Source organism: Rutilus rutilus (genome assembly GCF_951802725.1).
Source record: "Rutilus rutilus genome assembly, chromosome: 5".
NCBI classification, from domain to species: domain Eukaryota; kingdom Metazoa; phylum Chordata; class Actinopteri; order Cypriniformes; family Leuciscidae; genus Rutilus; species Rutilus rutilus.
The window spans coordinates 48,582,709-48,608,525 of record NC_140213.1 but is presented as its reverse complement, the minus strand read 5'-3'; the positions used below and the strand labels follow the sequence as shown (position 1 = coordinate 48,608,525).

Below are 25,817 nucleotides of genomic sequence, written 5' to 3'. Positions count from 1 at the left end.
GGTTTGTCCACATGATTCTGAAACTGAAACCATGGTGCGTATGTAAAACATGGTATTTTACTGTAATACTGTATTCGCCACAAAATGATAACCATACATTCATGTTAACTACAGTAATCCAAAGCACTGCAATAGGACAATTATAGGTAGGATAGGGTTTTTACACACGTTAACCCAAGACCTTAACAGAATCTTAGCTTAACTTTATCATGTTTCACACTGTTCTGTCTTTATCATGCATGGGTTATGAATGGGTTAATGAATCCTGGATTTGTAGTTTTGAGTTTGTCTGAAAGTCCCAGATATTGATTGATTGAGCTTTATTATCAACCAATGCTGAAACTGTCCTCTGACTTCTCATAAAAACACAGAAGTTCTACACATATACAATGAAGACGTGAACAATAATTATAATCAACAATAAATAAAACAAAGTTTAAAAAAAACTATTAAAAAAAGGGTTCTTATTCTCACAAAAGATTCTTAATTCCATTCAATATTTGGTAGCTCTTTATTTTGATGGTCCCTTTTGAACATTCTGTTGACTATTATACATACATCAACATGGCGTGCTGTCCGGGGGAGGGCTCCGAGCTCGGAAACTATCTCTCAGAGTATTAGTAGACTGTCTGCTTAATATCTGCTAACACTTTATTGTGATACTCCTTCAACAGATATTTTACTATAAGTATTTTTACAAGTACATGTCAACTTATTCTAACCCGTCTACTAATACTCTAATACTCATTTTGCTCATTTTCAATATCACAACCCCTTTAGAAATTACAAGTGAGAATATGGCTTTAATCTGGACTGGACAGACAGATAAGCAATGGTACTGTATATAGTAAAAAAAAAAAAAAAAAAAAAATTTGGGACCACTATGATTCAATCCGATATCTACAACATACCTAAAAGTGTCTGCCTTACATGAAAATAAAATATCTTTAAAAACTTTTCAGAGAAGAGCTGAAGGTTCATGGGAAGAGCAGAATCACAACTGAACTGCTGGAAACAAACTAAAGAAACAAAACAACACTAAATGATGAAGTGTGTACATGAGACATATGGTTAAAATCTACAACGCTTGACCTCTATCGAAATGAACACAAATGCAATTAAACATTTACACTTATTAAGTTGACGCTTTTATCCAAAATGAGGAACATCGCAAACACAATTTATCATGTCAACAAGAGCATTTCTTTCATTTTTATAAATAGGAATTATAGTAAGTGTTGTGTGTCTTTAAACTGACTTCAAAAAAACAATATATATATATATATATATGTTGTAAGAAGGCTAGACTTGTGAGGAGCTCTTGTCACTTTCATTGTAATAATTTTCAAGTTAAAAGAGAAAAAAATCAAAAAGCTTTCTACATTATCAACTCATTTCTCTGGATGCAGATAAACAAATAAAGTTGATATGAACACAATTACAGTTTTTCTGAATTGCTAAAACACATTTCTTGAAACCATCACTCACTTTCTCAAAACCTTAAACACAAAACCAAATTTTCAAGCCCTCAATTTGTTTTGTGATTAAAAATGTACTTCTCCCAGAGAACTATATGTTTTGAACAATGTGTTTTCTGTTTTTTGGTGTATTGTTTACTGACTGCTTGATAGTGTATATCACTTTTGATCACTTTATGATTTGAGAGCAGTGTTTGATTTTCTGAAATTGTGTTTTAGCAATTGAGAAAAACGGTAAGTGTGAACAATTCACAAATGTGAAAAAAGAGTCGTTGTGTGTAAACAATGACAACTGTGTTGTAGTTTAACTTTTGCCTGCCTGTGTTGAGCGTTTTGAAACACATTACAGTGAGAAATGTGTTTTAGTGAGTGAGAATGTGTTCAGAGTTTTGCTAAAAGAGTGCATGAGATGCAAACAGTGTTTTAGCGACCTGAACTTGTTTAATGTTTTACAGAAAGAGTGATTTATTCGACAAATTGGTTTAGACTATTGAGAATGTTTCAGAGAATGGGGTTTAGTGTTTTAGCAATTCAGAAAAACTGTAAGACGAAAACGTTAATTTTCTTTTTATCATTACAGTTTTTCTTCAATTGCTAAGAAGCGTTTGCCAATTCTTAAAATACTTTTTCTAAAGTCTTATCACAGCAACACACCTACATCACACAATTAGCCAAATAGTTAATTTTCTGCCCAATACCAAAATTTCTTAAATAAATACAAACTCTACATTTCAAAATGAAAATAAACTTTTTCAGTATACACTGACTCTATCATACACTGCAAACCCGTTTAAAAATCAAATTTTTCGGTCAAAACTCTAACATTCATTTTCTATCGAACATGAACACATAGTCAACCCAAGTATTTTGACAGTCTTATGACTTATATACACAGACTAATTACAAGACAAGGAACACCTGTGAACAATGATCAGATGATTAACCAATGACAAGACACATGGCAGGATCACATGACAAGACACAGAAACATGACACAAGAACAAGAAACAAAACCCAAACCGTGACACATTACTTGTCATGTTTCAGTTCTATATGTATAGAACATACAGTATGAAATCCATTTTTTTTTATTCATTCAGCTGTGTGTGTGAATTCATGGTGCATGTGTACAACATAATATCTAAATGTGAAGGAGTCATCAATACTTTATATATTGTACAACTGAAGAAAAAAAACAGTAAGTGACAGAATTGCTGCAGTAAAGGCTTTATTAGCAATATGAAATTGCTGTCAGTGATCACCAAAACGAAACAAAAAAGACAAACATACATCCTTTGGTTTAAAGTGTGCAAAAATAAAACAAAATGACAGAAAAAAAGGCACAGAAAAAAAGAAGTCCTGTTCTAATCTATACGATCTTCAGCATTTGGCCACATGTTCTCGTCTACATCACACCGTATGTTGTCTCTCGCTATACACTTTGGATAGAAATGCTTGGCATGTCTTATCCACCCTGAGATGTCTCTACAGCCAGCATCTATGGCATCCAGGAGGGACTTTTGGTCATGTGGCCGATGATCATATACTCTCCACCTCCAAGCAGAAAAAGATTCCTCAATGGGGTTGAGGAAAGGAGAGTCTGGAGGAAGGAAAAGGGAAATCACTCTTGGATGTGCTGCACACCAGTTTGTGATTGCATGTGAATGCTGGAATGCTACACTGTCCCATGTAATCACAAATGTCCTCATGTTTCCTCCCACCTGTTCTGCTTCTGGCACCAGTTGTGGAGGTGGAGGTCATCTAAAAACTAAAGAAGGCGCTCTGTGTTGTTGGGACCAATCTGGCTTTTCTGCGGGACCAAACCAGCACCTGGTGGCCAGTAGTTACTGTAATACAGTAAATAACAACTGCACTGATAGCCCTCATGAAATGCATGACTTACCTGTTGGTTTGTTGAAAAATCCAGATAATGGAAGCAATGGTTAACCATCTGAGATCAGGCTGGACTCTTTCACCAGCCTCTCTCAATGATAGACCATGGTTTACCACATGCTATATGATGGTGGCTCTTATTTCATCTGTGACAACTGCTCTTTCTCTACTTTGAACAGTCAGACTAGAAGGTTTTTCCCTTCGTCTGGCAAAAGCTGACATTGCCATTGATGTGGACAAAGTCCTGAGGCCAGAAGCAGACGGAAGACATGAAGCTGAAGCAGAATCAGTCTCTCATTGACCTTGATTTTGCAGTTGCACAACTTACAGTATTTGAGTGTACCGTAACATGCTTTTCATTTAGAGTTTTATTTAACTTTTTTGTCTTTTGCAGTTGGACTGCAGTATTTTTACAGTATGCAAGTGCTGAATATACAGACATTCAATAGACCTACTATTCAATATTCAGTACAATACTATACTTGCAGTGCATACAACACATTTACCTTACTCAGTTGCAATTACTATACTTTATGTAATTGCAAAAAAATTGTTTGGTGTATACAATATCATTTTTTTTCTGTAATGTTCAGGATGCTGTGTTCTTCATTTTTTGTTGTAGGGTCTAATGAATGTTCTGTTAGTGCTGATTTTATTGATTAATGTGTGTATGATCTGAAAGCATTGTTTGATACAGTTTAAATTGTTTTGAAGCAATTGTTAGACTGCCAGAAGAGTCAACGGCTTTGTGAGTTTAGTTTGAAAATTTGGATTTGTGAAAAAATGAGTGAAGGTTTCTAGAAATGTCTTTTTCTTCTAAAAAGTGTAATATTGCGTTTAAGGAATCAGCTTTCTTGTGTTTGCACCTTTTCATGTAGATTTATGATGTAGCCCACTGTACTTATGAAGTGTATAAACTCAATGAGTCATTATGTCCTCTTATTATGCTATTAAGATTTATATGTTGGTTAGTATGTCTATTTCTAAACATTCTTTAATAACAACCAGGGCTAGTTGTCACACAGAAGAGTAATTATGAGGCTTATCTCTTTTAAAAAATGTGGAAGACTGAGGCTATCTAAAAACTCATATTCATGTCTTCTGCTCATTTTTCTTTATTTTAGTTTTACCATATATTCTCACACACAACCATTTGACCAATGACACTGTTAGAAACACAGGTCAAGTATTACACCACTGAAACAAATGGTGTTGGATTTACTTTGAAACTATTTTCACTCAGAAACTGATTGTACATTTCACAAATAATTACAAAGTAGCTCATTGAGTTAGACGTTACATTTTGAAGTAAGTCTGAAATAGTCACTTCAATAGTCTTTGTTTTATTTTTAACTGCAAATTGTTTTACATTGTAGATACAGTAGGACATCAACACTGTAGTTTGGACAAATATTATTGGACAAACTCAATCCAGAAGAGGGCGCTGTCTAATGCTTTTAATGGCGTGTCTTTGTGGAGATTTGCTCTATAGGATGGTGTGTGTGTGTGTGTGTGTGTGTGTGTGTGTGTGTGTGTGTGTGTGTGTGTGTGTGTGTGTGTGTGTGTGTGTGTGTGTGTGTGTGTGTGTGTGTGTGTGAAATACATTACATACACTGAAATACATTATAATAGTTTAATGGCAGGTTCCATTGTGACAAGTTATCCCATACAGCGAGACATCATGTCCTGTCATTGGGGTGTGTGCAAGAGGTTACTGTGTGTTAACAGTGTATTACAGTTTTTTTGTAGTTTAGACTTTAATAAAGTATTTGTTTATACAGAAATTGACTAATAACCACATCCTTAGGAATTTTCACTAGAGTAAAAAGTGTGACAGCTTTCTGACATTTAATCACAGTTGTTCGGCTTGAATATGACAGAAGAGAAATAGAAGTAGATTTATAATTGTTCTGCTTTAAATCTGGTCTAAAGCTGCAGATCTTGAGGTCTTCAAGGGCTTCTTTTAGGTGAAAACATGATCGCTGTGTGGAAGAGATAAAACAAATAAACTGCTGTTCTGTACAGTAATATGCATGGGGGGGGGGGGGGGGGGGGGGGGAGGTGTTCATCCATGAGGAGGATGAATAACACATCAGCCAATGTGTTATTATAGGACATAAATAGAAACATTTGCTTATTTCCCAATGAAAAGAAAAAAAAAAATCAATATTTCTTTGAACAATATTTGATATAAAAAGGCTGACAATGTTACAATGTAATGTAACATACTAAGCTCAGCTATTCTATTTTAAATTAAATTTAGTTATAATTGAATAAATAATGACAGACAAAACAGAATTCCAGTAAAAGCCATCTAAGGTAAATTAATTACATTGTTTATCTACAGGCATATGTATATTTAAATGTTTATTTAAATCATCATCCATATTTTATTTATTTCACTCAATTAGCCTGTTTCCCTAAAAGTGAAGATTTCGTAAATGTTCATCTAATTAATGGAATTATTGAATAAATACCCCCATGCATTACAGAATTACATTAAAAAATAACAAAATCTTACAAATGTTGACATTCAAATGAAATGACAAAATTAATAATTGCGTAGGCATTCATCAAAAGTGTTGAGACGAGATTTTGTGCAATCATACTGAACTTATTGTCACATTAGTGTATTTAGTTTGCTCTTGCATAATATCTTATTGAATGTATGATGTGAGTTTTCTCAGCATTTATTTAACTTTATTACATGGCTTGGTTGAATTCTAATGTTATTTCTTGATAACAGACTAGTCCAGTCATTTTATGAAAAAAGGTTGAACAAATTGCAACAGTAGCAAACTCAAATGATTTTATATCCTCAATATGTCCTGAGTAAGGAAAAAAAAGTCCAGAAGAATCCCATTAGGGGAAAGTTTTGAAAAAGACCCAAATATATCCTATTCATACGCCTATTTATTATTTTTCTTACGTGAATAGGGTAAAGATTTAAACCTTTAGATATCACCATGAAAATGACTGAGTTGATTACTTACATCAAGACAAACAAAAAATGTATTACAAGTTTTTTTTTTTTATTGTTTGTTAACATGGACAAGCGGTGCATAATCTAATTACGTATGTGCTAATTTGCATAAATACCACAACAGATCTAAACACTGGGTATAGCCCGGAGAAAATGTCTTGTTGAATCTTGTTGACACATAACAGTAAAATACTTAATATTAAGGTCTGAATGGAACCCATTTAGGCTACCCATGAGCATTAATACATGGCACTTTAAGGTACTTTAGAAACCAGTCTTTATACAAACCCAGTATACTTTAAAATAAAGAAAAAAAAAAATCTAAATAAAAATCGTATAAAAAAGCAGTCAAAAAAATAATACATTTATAACTCAAATAACTAAAATCAAAGTAGCCTATGTAAATAAAACTGGGATGCTTTTCTAATATTATTGAATCGGTAAATCTCAGACTCACTCAATAAAAGTGATTTGCTCTGATCTTGTGGCGGTTTTGACAGCAATGTTTTTGCCTAGTAACTGGAAAAAAAAACGTCATTATTGTCGATTATTGCTCGTGATATTGTAATAATGATTACTGTCGATTAAAATAATGTATTAAACGTTTTTTTTTTTTGTGGAGGGAAAATGTCATTCTTTTATGACAAGAACCGTTTATGAATTAGTCAATTGCTTTTTACGCATTAGAAAATCAAGACATTGTTATTTGAGTAGCATGAAAAAACAAAAGGATTATGAATTAATATCTTATATCATATCTGCACTTTTCAACTCATCTGATTGGGCATTGCATCATTAGATCAACAGAGTCGTGTGTGATTGGCTGTAATGCTCAACAAAAATAAAAAAGTAAAATAAAAAGTAATCTTGCCACGTGAGCATCTATAACTGTTACAGTAATGGCGCTACACTTTCCATTTATTTTCACATTTCACTTTGAAAGTGACAATCGTAATAGATTTATTTTGATTGTGTATGGGGAATGTTTTACCCTCTTGTAGAATATGCATTTTAGAGGGAGCAGAGCAATGGTGTCTCATAATGTAGGCCTAGCAATTAAATTTCCTCATTACCTTCACCTGGTTTACTGTGACAACACGTGTCAATCACTTTTGCTGTTCTTACAATATAATTTCCTTATTATTAGAGCTGCTGCTATAAATGTTATGATGAAGATTTTAAAATATGCGCAACGATAGTGCCATCTATCTATCTATCTATCTATCTATCTATCTATCTATCTATCTATCTATCTATCTATCTATCTATCTATCTATCTATCTATCTATCTATCTATCTATCTATCTATCATTCTAACTCCAAACTAAAGACTCCATCAGCTGCCATTCTATGTATACTATTTCTAATCCATCGAGACTCATTTTCCATTCTCTCTAATATTTCTAAACTAAAAACCTTCAAACTTTTAAAAATACTAAACTAAAACTTGAACTATAAAAACCTTCAAACTTCAAGCTTTTAAAACTTCTTCAAACTTTCTGGCAAGGCTTTTTCATGCCAACTGTGGTGAGATCTGGTATTTATCTCATCCCCCTGAAGAACCCCTAGTATCAAAGTAGGTAGTCTTTTGCTGTCAGGTCAGAATAGCACTAGCTTGTTTAATTTATACCAGTAAATCTAGGTGTGTCCCTTCACTCTCGTAAACAATAATCATTGACAACTACCTGTATATATGGATCAAATTCATGCTTACTCTCCAGCAGAATCGTTCCTGGATCCTTTGTTGTCTTTTGTCAGGCAAAGTATGATATAATGCTCTGTATATTACTTATAGAGCTGTCTTTAAGCTGAAGTAAGACTTAACAGTGTTTGTCTTTCGAAATAAAAATTTATTTAAACAAAAGGTAAAAAATACTGGTTACACAATGATTAATATTTGTAGCAAATCATCAAAAAGTTACAGGTTATAAAACTTCAGCTTATCCAATCTCAACAGGGCAGTCCTGTATGAGGGAATATTACACAGGCTATTTACCTTGTAAGCAGTTCAAGCAATAGGAGTAAAACATAACTTGTTCTCATCCGAGGTTTTCAAGTTTAAATAATACAGCAGAGCAATAAAAGCAAAAAGAAACTCAGTTAATAAACTGAGCTAGAAAAGAACTAATTTCTCTCCAGGGATGCAAACGCCATCAAAATCAAGAATGCAACAACCAACAGTCAAAAAAGCAGTCATATTCATACAGAACTGGGTTACATTGTTCCTATGCAGTTTCTTGGGTTTATTCCAGAGGAACTAAAGCATGTGACATCAACCTTCTATCGCCTCAGTCAAGGGGGTTTGGTGACAACATTGTCTCCATTAAATGGGCATTCTTCCGTCCTTTTCATCCTCTGCGCTTTGGGCCTTTGTGTAAGTGTGTGCGTGCGTATGTATCTGGAAGTGTATTTGTAGGTCCAAAATATCAATCAAAATGCAAATAATTTCCTACACAACGTAAAGTTTGTCTACAAACTTTTTTATCTAGTTCACAGTATATTCCTGTAGGCTATTTTCTTGAAAATGACAAATATAACCCAGAATGCATTGCTTTTTGCAATGGTATGATACTGTCAGAATTTTGCCTTTTTTTACTCCCAAGGGTTAACAGTAGGATACTTGGTAACACTTTATAATAACGTTCAGTTGTAAGGCATTTATAAGTGGTTAGTTAATGATGAACTAATCATTTACAGAACATTCATAAATGATTAGCAAGTGATATACTAACATTTTATGTATGTTTTGTAAATTCCGTTACAAGTCATTTACTAGTGATTAGTAAATGATTAATTAATTATTTACGAAACATGACTATGCGTTCATAAATGATTAATAAGTGATATATTAATTATTGAATGTATATTTTGTAGATTCAGTTAGAAGTCATTTACAATTGATTAGTAAATGATTAACTAATCATATACAAATGTTTAATAAATAATGTATTTTTTGTATGTAGCAATTAGATGGTGCAGAAAGTGCTGTAAATGCCTTGAATACATGTACAGATCATTAGTAACATATTTACGAGTGATGAATAGTTTACACTTTAGATTAGGGGATGCAGAAAGTGTTGTAAATGATTTATAACACTTTCTGCATCCCCTAATCTAAAGTGTAAACTATTCATCACTTGTAAATGTGTTACACATACATTCGTAGATTCGATTCGTTGATCTTATGCCTTTTTGGTTCTTGAAGTGGTAATCTACGAATGATGTGTAACACATTTACAAGTGATGAATAGTTTACACTTTAGATTAGGGGATGCAGAAAGGGTTGTAAATGATTTATTCATGCGTTTACACATCTATAACAGGTGTTGAACACTGTAGTGTGTACTGCAGTGTAAGTGCTGACTGGTGAGAGTATAGACAGCTGTCTTCTGTAGTGTAGTGTGTAGTGTGCACTGCAGTGTAAGTGCTGACTGGTGAGAGTATAGACAGCTGTCTTCTGTAGTGTAGTGTGTAGTGTGCACTGCAGTGTAAGTGCTGACTGGTGAGAGTATAGACAGCTGTCTTCTGTAGTGTAGTGTGTAGTGTGCACTGCAGTGTAAGTGCTGACTGGTGAGGGTATAAACAGCTGTCTTCTGTAGTGTGTAGTGTAGTGTAGTGTGTAGTGTGCACTGCAGTGTAAGTGCTGACTGGTGAGGGTATAAACAGCTGTCTTCTGTAGTGTGTAGTGTAGTGTGCACTGCAGTGGAAGTGCTGACTGGTGAGGGTATAAACAGCTGTCTTCTGTAGTGTGTAGTGTAGTGTAGTGTGTAGTGTGCACTGCAGTGTAAGTGCTGACTGGTGAGGGTATAAACAGCTGTCTTCTGTAGTGTGTAGTGTAGTGTAGTGTGTAGTGTGCACTGCAGTGTAAGTGCTGACTGGTGAGGGTATAAACAGCTGTCTTCTGTAGTGTGTAGTGTAGTGTAGTGTGTAGTGTGCACTGCAGTGTAAGTGCTGACTGGTGAGGGTATAGACAGCTGTCTTCTGTAGTGTGTAGTGTAGTGTGCACTGCAGTGTAAGTGCTGACTGGTTAGGGTATAGACAGCTGTCTTCTCTGAAACACATGGAGTCTTTAACCACTGTGCACCTGATGTGAGCAAAACATAAAAAAAAAAAATGTAACATAATTTATTAAACATTTATGAAACGCATAGTCATGTTTTGTAAATGATCAGTTAATTATTAACTAATCAATTGTAAATGACTTCTAACTGAATCTACAAAACATACATAAAATAATGAACATATCACTAATTAATCATTTATGAACGCATAGTCATGTTTTGTAAATGATTAGTTAATCATTAACTAATCACTTGTAAATGACTTGTAACGGAATTTACAAAACATACATAAAATGTTAGTATATCACTTGCTAATCATTTATGAATGTTCTGTAAATGATTAGTTCATCATTAACCAACCACTTATAAATGCCTTACAACTGAACATTATTATAAAGTGTTACCGTTCTGCTGACTACACAATTTTACTACATGTAGAATAAAATATACAAGATTTATATAAGATCTAAAGTGGTATAATTTACATGTTCAACATGATCGTATATCACACCCCGTTTCCTCATATACTTTATGAAATATTCTGTAGATTACATGACTGCACACATTTTTAAACACATGCACATTCAGCTTAGAAACAACATTCTGCTCTGTTGTGTATTGGCAAGAAAATGTAGCGGCGATTTAAAAGTTAAGCAAAGGCTTTTGGTTTCGCCTGCATGAACACAAACTGTGTGACGTTAATGTAGATCAGGTGACTCTACAGTAGTAGTAGTAGTAGTAGTAGTAGTAGTAGTAGTAGTACTTTTTTTTTTTTAGTAGTAGTTTTTTTTACATGTAAATTATCTTTGCATCTGAAAGTCTTCAATGATGCCACTTGGTTTGCCACAGAAGTGTCTTTCAAACAGTCAGTTAAATAAAGGTTTGTTACAGGTTTACCACTACCAGTGAAGACTAGTTTGCAAATAACAAATGTACCACATATTAACCATCACTTTTGTTGTAAATAAACTATTTAAACTACTGTAAAGTATAATGAATTGATAACATATTCACTGTGGTGATGAACATAAACTATTTTTTTCAAACTGCAAATCAAAGATCTTTAAACTTATTTCATTTAGAAGTATTTATCCAAACTCTCAATAGCCTCCTGTTTTGTGCATGTTCTCCATCCATCTGGTATCTTACCACTCCCCGCAAATGTTTTCTGATAGTGTTTTCCCAGATCTTTCTGGAATCTCCACACAAACCACTTCCAGTAGGGCAGCTCAGAGGTATCAGGGGTGATGCTCCACTTTGCACATTCTCCTCCTGCTGTTCTGTATTGTCTATATAGGACTGAGGAATTTGAGGCATCATGGTGAAATGATCGATCATTGCTTGCTACACATGATGTGCAGATCCAAGGAGACAAGTTTGTTGTTTTCCAGAAACATACCCCTATTATTCCATACACTCTGTGGAAAGGAACACTGTGATCTCCATCATGGTTTTCTATGGTGTTGGTGCAGATGGCTTTACAGAACGGACACCGAGCCCAACAGCACTTACAGAAGCAATCAATCAGAATCTCATCTGGTCTGAAACTGTGGTCCAGATTTACAGCAAATGCATTTGTGTTGAATCTACTGCTGATGTCAGACACTATAGCAGGAAGTTCTTGTGTTATCACATCTTTTAGGATGTTGAAATCCTCAACATCTCGATGTTTCACTCCACTGAGGTCTTGTTCAGAAAAGATCAGCACATCTGAAAGCTTCTGTGTGAAATTCTTCTTCCACAAACCAACATCTCCTCTGTTCGCTTGAACATATTCAGTAGATTCACGTGCTGCTTTTATTATTTTCTGCTGCAGGAGTTTAATGTTCTCCTTCATCTTGGGTAAAACACTGACACTGAACTTATCCTTGATGTACTGACTGACTTCATCTCTAATGAAGCTCTTGAAGTAATCTCTGGGATTATGAATGTAGTTAATGTATTTGCCAAAATCCTCCTCTTTTGCCAGTACCGTAAGGATATGTTTCTCCAGCTTTGATCTGTTTCCATTCAGTGCTGCAGAGTTTAATTTAATTTCATCTGTCAGATCTTTGGCAGTCTTCTTGTAGACGCTCTGCTCAATGGGCTCTTTAAGTTTCTGACAGATGATCTCACCAAAAATTGCAGCTGAAGTAGAGTTATTGCAGTGTTTCTGGAAAATACTATAGTACTCTTCTCTCTTCTTCTGTAAATAGAGAACAGGATCATTGGCTTCCCTGAACAGTCTCTGTTGTTCAGTGATCATCTCTTTTTCTTTCTTAAAGATGGAGTAAGACAAATCCATGAAGAATTCATTCTTGAACACATATTTTACTCCTTCCTCATGTGCTGATATTCTTGCCTTGATGTAATCTGTAACTTGTTGAATGTAGCTGTTGTTGTAGCCCGTCTTTGAAATGTTAAATGACTTAATCATTTTGTTTGTCTTCTGAGCAACATCTGTGACTAATGATCTTATTTGGGCTTCATCTTCTGGAGACAGAGTTTGAGTATATCCACATTTTTCTTTAACTGCTTTGTAAACATTCTTTGCAGTCTCTATAAACTTTCCTTTTGTGGACGTTTTGTAAATAGCATAATCTGAATAACTTGGCACAGTGAAAATGTTGTTGTTCTCACTGCTCTCTCTCCAGTAGTCTACAGAAGCACTTTCATGCACATTACTGAGGATCTCTCTCACATCTTTCATTATATCAATGTCTTTGATTGCTGGATTGTCTGTGATGATCTTCTTCATCCACTCTTCCCAAAACAAATCAAACTCTTTCTTCAGTCTTTCTTCATCGTTACCTTTGTCTTTGAATTTTAAGGCAAGTTCTTCACTCTTTTTATAGAGAGTGTCTTCATGCTTTTTCCTCTTATCATCAAACTCTTTCTTCAGGCCTCGCTGCTGAAGAACCTCATTTAATTTCATCTTTGTTTCTCTCACAATGTTTACCTGAACATCCTTGATTTTGAGCTGAAATGATGTTTTCCACTGAATCAGCATATCTTTATCTGTGTCTTTCTCAAAGAATTCTGCCATTGATTTTTTCACTTCTTCACTTGTTTTCTTCAGTTCTCTTTGAAGATCAGTTTCTTCAACCTTATGAATTGCTTTATTTTCTATTTGGTTGTGCAGTTTATTCTCAGTGTCCATCATGGCGCTGCGAAGACTCCAGGACCACTTGCTGTATTCAGTCTCCAGTTTCCTGTAGGCTGAAATCTCCAGAGAATTTCTGAAGCTGAAGACGAATCGTTCTTTCAATAAAGCCTCCCAGAGATCTTTAATACGATATTGTAAGTCTTTCGGCTTTATTCCACCTGATTCTGAGGCATGAGATATAATAGTCTTCTTGAGGTCTTGAATATTCTCACAGTAGTTTGGGTTTGGTGGTGCCATGGGTGGGCTTCCCTCCCAGAGCTGAGCAAAATACTTCACATCCTTCTGGACATCAAATCTAATAATATCACTGAAACGATCAGCATCATAGACTTCATCTTTAGCAGCGAGTTTAGTCATCTCATCCAGTTTCTCCTGCAGTCGTCTTCTTCCCTCCATGTTTTTCTCTCCAGCTGTGACGTCTGAGACGTTCTGATGCACAAACACACATCTGGGATTCAGTCTGACCTTCTTCATCCTCATGAGGGCCTGAACAACAATCTGAAGAACGTCCTGCATCTCTGTGGGGTTTTCTCCGAAGATGTTGATCAAGGTCAGATGTCCAAGACCTACAACAAATGTGGCCAATTCATTGTCATGATGTGTTGTTGATCTTCCAGCCAGTTCTAGAGCACGAAGACCCTCAGTATCAACAACCAGAATATAGTCAGATTTCATTTGTGTTTTCATCTCGTCTGAGACTTTGACCAGCTGCATGAACGCTCCTCTGGTGCACCTGCCGGCACTGACGGCAAACTGGAGTCCAAACATGGCGTTCAGCATGGTGGATTTCCCAGAGCTCTGAATCCCTAAAATTGACAGCACAAAGAATCTCTGGTCTCCTAGTATCTTTACGAGTTCATCTAGAACAGCAGAGATCCAGATCAGAGGAACATGAACAGCATCTCCATCCATCAGCTCCAGTGGAAATCCAGAGATCATCATCTCTGCTGCAAGACTCGGGAGAGAAGAGAAGTGAACCTGCAGGCCTTTCTTGTTCTCCTTCACAGATGAACATGATTCATAGATCTGACCGATCTCCCTCATGATGTGCTCCAAACCAAAGCCTGCAGCCTGAAGATCCTTAGATATTCTCTCAAGTTCAGTTTGTTCATCTATGAGTTGTTTAGATTGATCATGTTTCTCTTTCAGTTTTAAGACTGTTGACCACTTTTCATCATATTTGTGATGTATAACAGAAAGATCAGCTGATGTATGTTCATCCAGGAGGTTTCCGAGCCACTTAATGAAAAACATCTTCTCATGTTTATTATGTGAGTTCATTTGTCCAATGAAGAGCTTCATAAACTCACTGATGTTAGATTCATGCTGCTGTTTACGGATTTCCTTCAGGTCTGTTCGTTTTCTACTGATTTCCGTTTCTATTTCATCTCCTCGAGATCGGTTTAGTTCTTTGTTCTTCTGACTCCACTGATTCCACAGTTTTCCCTGATGAGGCAGAATTGATTCTTTGATTCCTATCAGATCTTTCTTCACCAGCAAACTAATCATCGACTGTGCTGCTTTTTTCCCTCTGCTGCAGTCTTCATTATCCTTCTCATCTACACTGATGTCTGAGTATTTGGACAAATCTTCAAGTCTGAAAGTGGAAGATGATTCTGAGAGACAATCATTTATAGCTCTACTGAGATCTTCAGATACTTCTGATTGATTTCTATCTTTCATACCAATCTTGTATTTTCCTTTGTCTGTCTCAATCATAGTAGATTCATCCTCAGTGAATATACAAATGAGTGGCTTCGTGTTTGTGTACAGATTTTCTATTATTTCTGCACTTCTGGAATTCCTGTCAGGTTGTGCTAGAAGAACAACATTGACTGAGGACATTTCAGTGAGGATCAGCCGCTGTTTCTCATGGTCTCCTGCATCACCGTGTAGATTACAGAACGCAACACAGTCATTGAATTTATCTGTGTTTTTCCCAGAGGGGCAGAACCAGGCAATCTCCACCACTCCATCCATCAGGACTCTGGATCTGCTGCTGCCTGGGCAGTTCCTGTGGAAGAATGTGTTGTGTTTCTCATTGATCAGACTGTTCATCAGCTCAGACTTGGATGAAGACACAGAGTCAAACCTGAAGAAAGACACCATTGGAGTTTGTGCCTTGTAGATCAGCTGGGTTTGACTGGTGGTTTCATCGTTGGGGTTTCTCGTCTTCCAGCTCTTGTTGATTTGTCTGAATGTCCAGAGAGGAAACTCAATCTGCTGTGTGAATGGATTGGGAACAAGCAGAGGCAGAGCGTACTGACACTGAGACAGTTTAGTGACCATCAGCTGCTTCAGGAAATCATCAGCACAAAGAAACACAGCCATCTGAACATCTATCGGGTGAATTTGATCAGATCGATTCGTTCCTTTGTTTGACAAAGACATTTTTTCAAAAAAATTACTGCTGGTTTTCAAGGAGTCTCCCTGTTTTGTTTGATCCTGTTTACTGGTCTCTTTAATTTTGATGTATCTTGCTCTGTAGTTCATCATCAATAGTTTTTGAAGGAAAGTCTGAACCAGCTCTTCCTCAGCACAAGACTCATTGGACTGTAAAGAATGTGTAGTTATCTGAAGAACATCTGCTGGCCTCAGGTTATTGAGACGCCCGACTTCAAGATGAAGTTTGTGAAACAGATTTTCCGTCATGTTTTCCGTCATTTTCAGTATTTTCCTGTTGTAATGATGGTGTTGATCAGGACTGACTCCTGATTGTCCACAGTCCTTGTTTCCCCTGTTGATTAAGCAAATTTTTTTTTTTTTTTTTTAGAAATAACTTTTATACGGAACAAATATACAGTGGAGAAAATAATGATTTGATCCCCTGATGATTTTGTAAGTTTGCCCACTTACAAAGAAAGATAGGGTCTACAGTTTTTAAGGTTGGTTTATTTTAACTGATAGAGACGAAATATCAACAAGAAAATCCAGAGAAAAACACATTATATAAAGGTTATAAAATGATTAGCATTTGATTGAGTATTTGATCCCCTACCCAACCAGCAATAATTCTGCCTCCCACAGAGTGGTTATGTGCAGGGTTCGAAATGACTTAGGACTCTTGGGGGGTCCCCTAAAACTTTATTATTAAATTATTAAAAATTCTGAAGAATTGTGCTTTGGCTGTGCTGTGCTTTGGCTGGTCTGTGCTTTGGCTGGTCTGTGCTTTGGCTGGGCTGTGCTTTGGCTGGGCTGTGCTTTGGCTGGTCTGTGCTTTGGCTGCACTGCGCTGAGCTGGGCTGTGCTTGGCTGTGCTTTGGCTGGGCTGTGCTTTGGCTGGGCTGTGCTTTGGCTGCACTGCGCTGAGCTGGGCTGTGCTTGGCTGTGCTTTGGCTGGGCTGTGCTTTGGCTGCACTGCGCTGAGCTGGGCTGTGCTTGGCTGTGCTTTGGCTGGGCTGTGCTTTGGCTGGTCTGTGCTTTGGCTGCACTGCGCTGAGCTGGGCTGTGCTTGGCTGTGCTTTGGCTGGGCTGTGCTTTGGCTGGGCTGTGCTTTGGCTGCACTGCGCTGAGCTGGGCTGTGCTTGGCTGTGCTTTGGCTGGGCTGTGCTTTGGCTGGGCTGTGCTTTGGCTGCACTGCGCTGAGCTGGGCTGTGCTTGGCTGTGCTTTGGCTGGGCTGTGCTTTGGCTGCACTGCGCTGAGCTGGGCTGTGCTTGGCTGTGCTTTGGCTGGGCTGTGCTTTGGCTGGTCTGTGCTTGGCTGGTCTGTGCTTGGCTGGGCTGTGCTTTGGCTGTACTGTGCTGAGCTGGGCTGTGCTTGGCTGGGCTGTGCTTTGGCTGTACTCTGCTGAGCTGGTCTGTGCTTGGCTGGGCCATGCTTTGGCTGGGCTGTGCTTTGGCTGGTCTGTGCTTGGCTGGTCTGTGCTTGGCTGGGCTGTGCTTTGGCTGTACTGTGCTGAGCTGGGCTGTGCTTGGCTGGGCTGTGCTTTGGCTGTACTCTGCTGAGCTGGTCTGTGCTTGGCTGGGCCATGCTTTGGCTGGGCTGTGCTTTGGCTGGTCTGTGCTTGGCTGCACTGCCCTAAGCTGGGCTGTATTTGGCTGGGCTGGGCTGAGCTGCTGTAAGCTGGCCTTTTTAAATATTGTTTTAATTACTATTATTATGGTAAAACATTTGGCTATATTAAATTAATTTTAATGAAGACATCTGTGAATAATAAGTGTTGACCAATATATCTACAATTTCCCCCAACAACAGCCATGTTATGACATACTGTAAGCACAATTTACCCTTGAAAAACGTTGGTGATCTTTCTTTTTCTTCTTCCTCTTTTTCTCGCCATGATGCAGGATTCTAAATTAAGAAAAATAATATTAGCTTCCTAGATAGCTTACCAAGCTCTCATGTACATACTCATTCATGCTCAAATAACATTCACTTTAATCAACTCACAGACTTGAATTAAGTCCTGGTTATCTTTTGTAATCACTGACTGGACAAGTAGGTTGTTAAGCCAGCTTTGAATAACTAGTCTAGCTGCTAGGTCTGCTGTTAGCTGGCAGATCATTTGGCTTCATACACATACAGTTAGCAAGAAACGTTGACAAACGTACTCTTCTAATCATTACACTGGGTATCTAGTTAATGCAACTTTTGATATAGGAACTCGAACTCCTAATATTTTACTATAAGCAATTATGGAGATATAAACATAATCGAAGCACTTACAGGATTTTCATTCAGGATTTCTCTCTTTGTGAGGTTTCGGTTTGCCGCGTTCAGCTACAGTACGTGTCTGCGGGAGCAGCACAACAACTATCTGTGATGCTGTATAGGAACTCACTCGGCTAATAGCTGCCCTGATTGCTGCCTCGCGCTAGGAAATAAATAAATTACTGTTATAAATATAAAACGTCAGTAAAGACCTATCATTTTTACAATCATGTTTAATATTAAAATATATTTGTCGGGGACCCCCCAAAATACCCCTCTTAGGTAACCCTTCCTTTTACAGTCCCCTAATTACTAGGTATTTACCTGGTAAATATATGGTAAGTTATAGTTGGTTATTGGTAATTACCACAGGTAACAAGTATGTAAATGCAGAGAAACTACAAACTAATTACTAGGTATTTACCTGGTAAATATATGGTAAGTTATAGTTGGTTATTAGTAATTACCAAGTATGTAAATGCAGAGAAACTACAAACTAATTACTAAGTATATACCTGGTAAGCATATGGTAAATTATAGTATTTTAGTGTGTAATTACTTGAGGTGATTAGTATGCAATTACAGAGAAACTACCAGGGAAAAAAAACACCACTGTTAAATATCAACTCAACAAAGTACTGTGTACTTGTTACCCGTTTAGGCTGGTAATAACTCAGATTTAATTGTGTACTTCCTCAGAATGTAGGCAGACTATTTTTAGAAACACCTCCAGTATTACCCATCAATTCAAGTTAGGTTTGTAGTTATCCTAGGGTTATGTTGGTAACAGTCCATGTTTATTTATTACTATCTTGAAATTAAGAGGTAGTTTCCAATAAATGACCTTGTCTTACATAGTTGTTGTTCATTGCTACGTCCATTTATACAGGGTTTATCAAATCTTACACTTACCTGGTAACTACCCCGCAGGAACAGTTTTCCCTAATGTCATGGCACATCTTAAATACTGGGTATGTTCTTGCAGATGTTTTTACAATTTACTCAGTAAGTAAAGTGTAACTGTACTGTAAAATTAAGCCTTGTTTATTTCCATTGTATTACCGGAATTGTACCATATAACCTGATCATTCCCTTTTCCATTTAGTCACAATTTTTTAACTCGTATGTCCTGCAACGTTACCAAGGAAAACATGACAATTTACTCAGTAAGTAAAGTGAAACTGTACTGTAAAAGGAAGCCTTTTTATTTCCATGGAATTACTGGGATCTTACCCTATAATCTGTAGCTATAACTGTAGCTATTACAGATTATAGGGTAAGATCCCAGTAATTCCATGGAAATAAAAAGGCTTCCTTTTACAGTACAGTTTCACTTTACTTACTGAGAATGTTCAACGTGATCTCATGAGAATACGTGTGTATTATTACGTAAAGTGTAATTCTACCATACGTACATTTACGTAAGGGATAATCCACGGCTAGCCATGCATTAAAGGATTTTAATGCACGACGTAGAGGCGAAGAACCACCCGACGCGAAGTACAAATTAAACGATATGCAAAAATCATCCATTTAGCCTACCTAAATAAACGTTTTCATATGTGTCTCTCACTCTGCTTGCGAGTGTAACTGTGTTACTATGGTTACCAATGTAGCGGATTAATTTTGAACTGTAATCAAACTGACTGGAACTACCTGTGCATTAAGTAAGCGATAATGCCCGACGAGGTGTCCATTAACAGAAATTAATGGACGACGCGGAGGCGTGAACCGTCCGACGCGAAGCGGAGATAAAGAACTTCAACTCTTGAAGTGAAGAGATACATTTGTGTAAGAAAAATACGCATGTCGACTCACGGCAAAAGAGTAACACTTGGCGATGTAGGCTATGTCGTAGGAGTAGCGTAAGCTGTGACGCCTCTTGCGGTTCAAACAAACAGGGCTGGGCAACAAACTCAAGTTCCTCCGACATTTCTCTCTAAAAGTTCTCGATTTACACTTCTAATTTGTGATTGATGTTTTGTTTTGCTCTATCCTCTGCGCATTCGTGTTCGTCATTACATTGTGCGTCAAGTTCAGGTTAGTCTTTCGCCGTAAATCGATGCGCATGGCTGTCTGTCGTGTTAGTTATTTTAATGCGATGCGCACTGGCTCTGTGTCAGTGCTAGTTATTTTAGTCAATAAAGTTTTAAATATGGATATTTTTCTTACACAAATGCATTGCTTCGCTTCACAAGGTCTCTATTAACCCCTGTAGACATGTGGAGTACTTTTATGATGGATAGATGCACTTTTATGATGGATAGATGCACTTTTATGGACTTCAAAACTGAAACCGGCCATTCACTGACATTACAAAACTTGGAAGAGCCAGGAGATTTTTAATATAACTCTGATTGTAATCATCTGAAAAAAGAATGTCATATACACCTAGGATGGCTTGAGGGTGAGTAAATCAAGGGCTAATTTAAATTTTTGGGTGACCTATCCCTTTAAAAGCCCTTTCACACTAAACTTGACACAATAAAACAAGACGAATCGCTGATGAATGGAGCTTTCACACCGAACGCGAAACGATAGATCTCCTTCGGCTAATTCACGCAAGGTGGCGCTGATCGACAATGCATTATTCCTCACACTGAAAAACCCCAAAAGTTAAAGGAACACTCCGACTTTTTGGGACTTTAGCTTATCCACAGTATCCCCCAGAGTTAGATAAGTCCATACATACCCTTTTCATTTCTGTGCGTTCTGTAAGTGTTATTTGACGCACCCACCGCTAGCCTAGCTTAGCACAAAGACTGGATGTAAATGGATAATGGTAGCATACTAATCCCAATAAGTGACAAAATAATGCAAACATTTTCCTATTTACATGTTGTTATCTGTATAGTCACAGCGTGTACAAATAACAAGGCTATATGAGACAGAGACCATTTTTAATCGTATAAATACTGGGAACTATATTCTCACTAGGCGTAGGAGCACAGCTAACGTTACTTGGGCGGAGTGATTAGTGCAGCACACAAGACACCCTGTGGTGAGGAGCAGAGAGTTCGCTCAGAGTTGGAGTAATAGAGTCAGTAATTACTAGATAGTAAATTTATAGTTTACAATCATGGGCTGGTGCGGATTAATGCACAGGCTTGCCTAGGCTGCAGCCTAGGGGCCCCACGTGTGCAGGGGCCTCGGATTGGCCAGACAATTTTTATTTTTTATTTTTTTTATTTACTTAAGCGCAAAGGCACGGCGCCAGGATTCCAGTTTTGAATGGGCCAGACCAATTGTGGGTGGGCCTTAAATTAAAAACCTTATCGAATCACTGTTTAACCTAATAAAAATTACTGACTAATAGGCCTATACTGTTGTATTATCTGTGCGTATAGATAATATAGATTTTAATAGCTTGATGCTCTTTAAATATTTTGTTGCATTGTAAAAAGTTTCGGTGCATAGGACGGACCTATCCGCGATCGCTCTCCGTGGTTCTGACCAAAGAAGAGCGCTTTGGAATCTCCATTACGCATCATACCTGAGCTGCGTTTCCCGATAACGCTGTCTCTTAGCGCGCTACGAAGACTCATAGGTATAACTTAACTAAAGGTATACTAGTCTACCACTAAAGGTATACCATTGCTAGGCGTCTTCAGAGCTATCATCCACTCGCGAGGCAGAGGCGCTGAAAGGCAGAGGCGCTGGCGCCCTCCTAGCAACGGCCGCGCTATCATCCTGGGGTGGCAGAGACGAAGATGTGCTTGGTGATGTGGATCTCAGCTCTCTTCATTTCCTGATTGCAGCGATGACTCTGAGACTGTGTGCGCGTTTAAGGTAGCCTACCTAAACAACGACTGTTGCAACAGGGGCCGAGGGCTGGGTTAGAAAATATTTGACGTCATTATGTTTTTTAATTTAATCAATGTTGATTATGAAAGTGAGCATGCAGAATGAGAAAGATATTATACATCATGAGATGCGCAATGTCTGGAGACATGGGCCCTCATTTATCAAAAGTGCGTAGCCTACACCAAATTTCCAGCGTACACCTGGCGTACACCCAAAACCACGGTGACTTTCAGATTTATCAATATGGACGTTGGCGTACGGCACGCTCAAATCCTACGCCAGCTCAGGAGGTGGTGTACGCACGTTTTGAGTTAGTGTGGAAATGCGCAGAAAAACAATTCCTAACACCACAAAACGCACTGACAAACTAAAAGATATGCTATATTATGACCCACTGTAAAAAAACAACAACATAGTAATTATAAACTTCAGTGTTTATTTTTGTGAAACATGGACTTAAATGTTTAATTTGTGTGACTTTACCAAAGCATTTGATTTGTAGGCATATGTATTCCTTCAGTTGCGAGCCTGTGCGCTTTACCTGACGTTTCAAGCCTTGTTAAATACTTTCGCCTGGCTCCGCAGCGCGAGTCTCCGCAGACTGCGCGCGCACCTCCCCAAACGGACGAGGCGTTTATACTCGACGCGCTCGCCGTTGTACTATTCTTTAAAACGATGGTTAGGCCAGGGTTAGGCCCAGCAGGTGTGCACGGACTGGGTTCAGTAATGAAAGGCTTTCAATGACCAAAAAATAATTCAGACTGACAAAATAATAAAAATTACATTCTTCTTCTTTTAAATAATATAATAATACAAATAATAATAATAAAGACATTCTTCTTCTAAATAACAATAAGCGTCATTAATAATAAAAATCTAGAAATCAATTTTGTTTCTTTCCACTTCCCTGGTTTCTCTTTCTTTCTCAAAGAAGTTTCTCTTCTTTGCCGTCTTCCGTGTGTCCATGGCGTAAAATGAGGGCGTGGGGGGAGTGGAGACTTGAATATATAGGGGCGTGTTATTTTAATGACGATCGTTTTCAGCCGCAGCATTTATCAAGGGCAGGTATTGCGTACACCTGGATTTCAAAGGTACACACAGCTTCATAAATCAGGCGATGATAGGAGTGTAAGCATAATCTTACGCCAACATATACGCCCGTTTCTACGCAAGAATGATAAATGAGGGCCATGGAGTGGGTAAAACATGATTTTGACCACTTCATTGAGTCTTGTTTTGTAGAAAGTCTCTTTTTAAAAGATTTTCGTTTTGTATAAATTGTATCTTAATTTTGATCAATGTTTTATCAACCAATTGCCTGTATTTAATAGATAAGAAGAAAATATATAGGAGACAATGTAATAAGGCGCCAACACGATCACTTGCATTGCACGTGAACTGGAGGGCGCCGAAACTCAGCTTGTGCCTCACAGATTTGAGAAATATAGGCTATCTATTATAGAAAGCTTGAAATGTCTACTTGCAAACGAAAATATTCAAAACCAAAAGAAATAGGCTACTCTCTGAATATGTAATCTGAAATGTGCATTTCTCTCTGGTGTTCATGGCGAATCCGCATCGTCAACTTCATCTTTGCAAATGTCTCCTTGCTTTTTAGACACATTCATAATCATTACTTTTACCGGTTCTTTGTGGCAAGCTTTATGCGTGCGTTCGTGCGCTTGAATGCGGCTATATGTAAACGCTTAGGGTATATAGCCTAAGTAATTAAATTAATGTAAAGGGGCGATTTGTCCACGAATGGCTTAAATGAACAACTACTAGTCGACTAGAAAAAAATTTAGTCGGAAGCAGCCCTTATTCCACTTTCGAGCCAGGCAGCAGGCCATTCTTCTGGGTTGAGCGAGCGACCCTGCGGAATGAGTGAGCGGAGCGGAATATTCAGAAATGCGCTCTCCGCTCACGAGCTCTGATCGGAACAAACCCATCCATATACCTCACTGTCTGCTGAACTTGCACAGAAACATCAAAATGGACATAACCAGCTTTTTAAAATTGTTCTTAAAACTAAACATTTAGACTATTTTAGCACAAAGTATGAGCTTATTGATGATTTTTTATAATTCTTGACAAATTAGAATATATTAAAAGTTTGTTTTTTTTGAAGAAAAACAAACTCATAACCACGCCGCGAACAAAAAAAGACCCTAATTGGCCCATAAGAAAAAAAAAACAAAGAAAAAAAAAACAAGTAGGTGATTGGATAGATATGAATTGGCCACCACTTGAAGAAATGTAAAGGAAACATTGTAGTGTTGGCTCTCTCTTACGCCAACATATACGTAAGTTTCTACGCAAGAATGATAAATGAGGGCCAATGTGTGTATGCCAGTTCACCGTATAGTTGCGTGTGGACCATGCATGGCACTAAATACATTTTTAGGGGGGGCCTCACACAAAGAGCAGCCTAGGGGCCCCTGACCACCTTAATCCGCCCCTGATCATGGGTGTTCGCTGTATTGTAAAGAGCTGCGACAATAAACAGGGGAGACCAGGTAATACCATGATGTTTCATAGAATTCCAACCAAAAACGCTGACCTGATGAATCGATGGCTACTTGTTCTGGGTATAGATCCAAACACACCTGTAAACATCATCAAGAAGTATTTCGTTTGCTCTGAACATTTTACTATAGACGACTATTTTGAAAAAATGCAAGTTGCCACACGGACCATGAAACGTGTGCTAAAGGATGCAGCCATCCCATTGATAATAAAGACAGGACAAATTGGATCACCTGTTGCTGCGGTAAGTGTTCCGTTATCTTTTGAGATGACTAACATTAGCCATACTGTAACATTGCCATGCTGTAATGTAACCTTAGTAGTGACACTATTACGTGAATAGGGGCTCCGTGTATCCCCGTTATTGTTATTATTGTGTTGTCATGAACACACTGTATCGCTCAATAACAAATGAGCGGCGCTAAATGTAACTCTCAGGACTGTAACATTCAACTTGCTAATGAACAGCTTCCAAAGTTTGTAACTCCTCGTCTGTGTATTCTGGCTCAAAACTATATGGTTCTGGATCTTGGTTTGATACACAGTAAAATTCCTCTGACAATTCCTCAAAGTCAGCCATGATCACGAGTTACGTTCGCTACTAGCTAGTTAGTCACGTTTGTTTTGTTTACGGAACCATCAACAGGGTGTCTCGTGTGCTGCGCTAATCACTCCGCCCAAGTAACGTTAGCTGTGCTCCTACGCCTAGTGAGAATATAGTTCCCAGTATTTATACGATTAAAAATGGTCTCTGTCTCATATAGCCTTGTTATTTGTACACGCTGTGACTATACAGATAACAACATGTAAATAGGAAAATGTTTGCATTATTTTGTCACTTATTGGGATTAGTATGCTACCATTATCCATTTACATCCAGTCTTTGTGCTAAGCTAGGCTAGCGGTGGGTGCGTCAAATAACACTTACAGAACGCACATAAATGAAAAAGGTATGTATGGACTTATCTAACTCTGGGGGATACTGTGAATAAGCTAAAGCCCCAAATAGTCTGAGTTTTCCCTTTAAGCTAACTCATTTCATTTGAGGACACAGATTAGCTTAATTTGTTTAATTTTAGATATACATTGCAGTCAAGAAGTTAAGTGATTAATTATGTGATAAATTAAGTGATTAATTAAGTGATGACTGAGCGTTAGTGACGAGCACCTGCTGTTAACGAGCAAAATCACTGAAGCAAAGAGAAACACAAAAACTACAACTGACTTCAACCACAGCCTTAGGCTACATTTACACGTGGATGGCTATTTTCATAAA

The 25,817-nt window shown here is 37.6% G+C and overlaps 2 protein-coding genes across 2 annotated transcripts in view; both read right to left on the bottom strand.

The window, feature by feature from the left end:
* The window catches only part of LOC311290816 (interferon-induced very large GTPase 1-like), a gene marked incomplete at its 3' end in the record, with an annotated part of 45,760 nt that extends 29,532 nt beyond the window's left edge, over positions 1-16,228 (bottom strand). Inside the window, exons 1-2 of the mRNA XM_084409529.1 lie at positions 11,815-16,228; positions 11,565-11,759 (exon numbers count right to left, since the gene is read on the bottom strand). Of these exons, the coding sequence (XP_084265655.1) occupies positions 11,565-11,759; positions 11,815-16,224 (4,605 nt within the window). The 5' untranslated portion in view covers positions 16,225-16,228. The remainder of the gene's footprint in view (positions 1-11,564; positions 11,760-11,814) is intronic.
* Positions 1-25,817, bottom strand: part of LOC311291158 (xaa-Pro dipeptidase-like) — a gene marked incomplete at its 5' end in the record, with an annotated part of 218,099 nt that overhangs the window by 41,930 nt on the left and 150,352 nt on the right. The window lies entirely within an intron of this gene.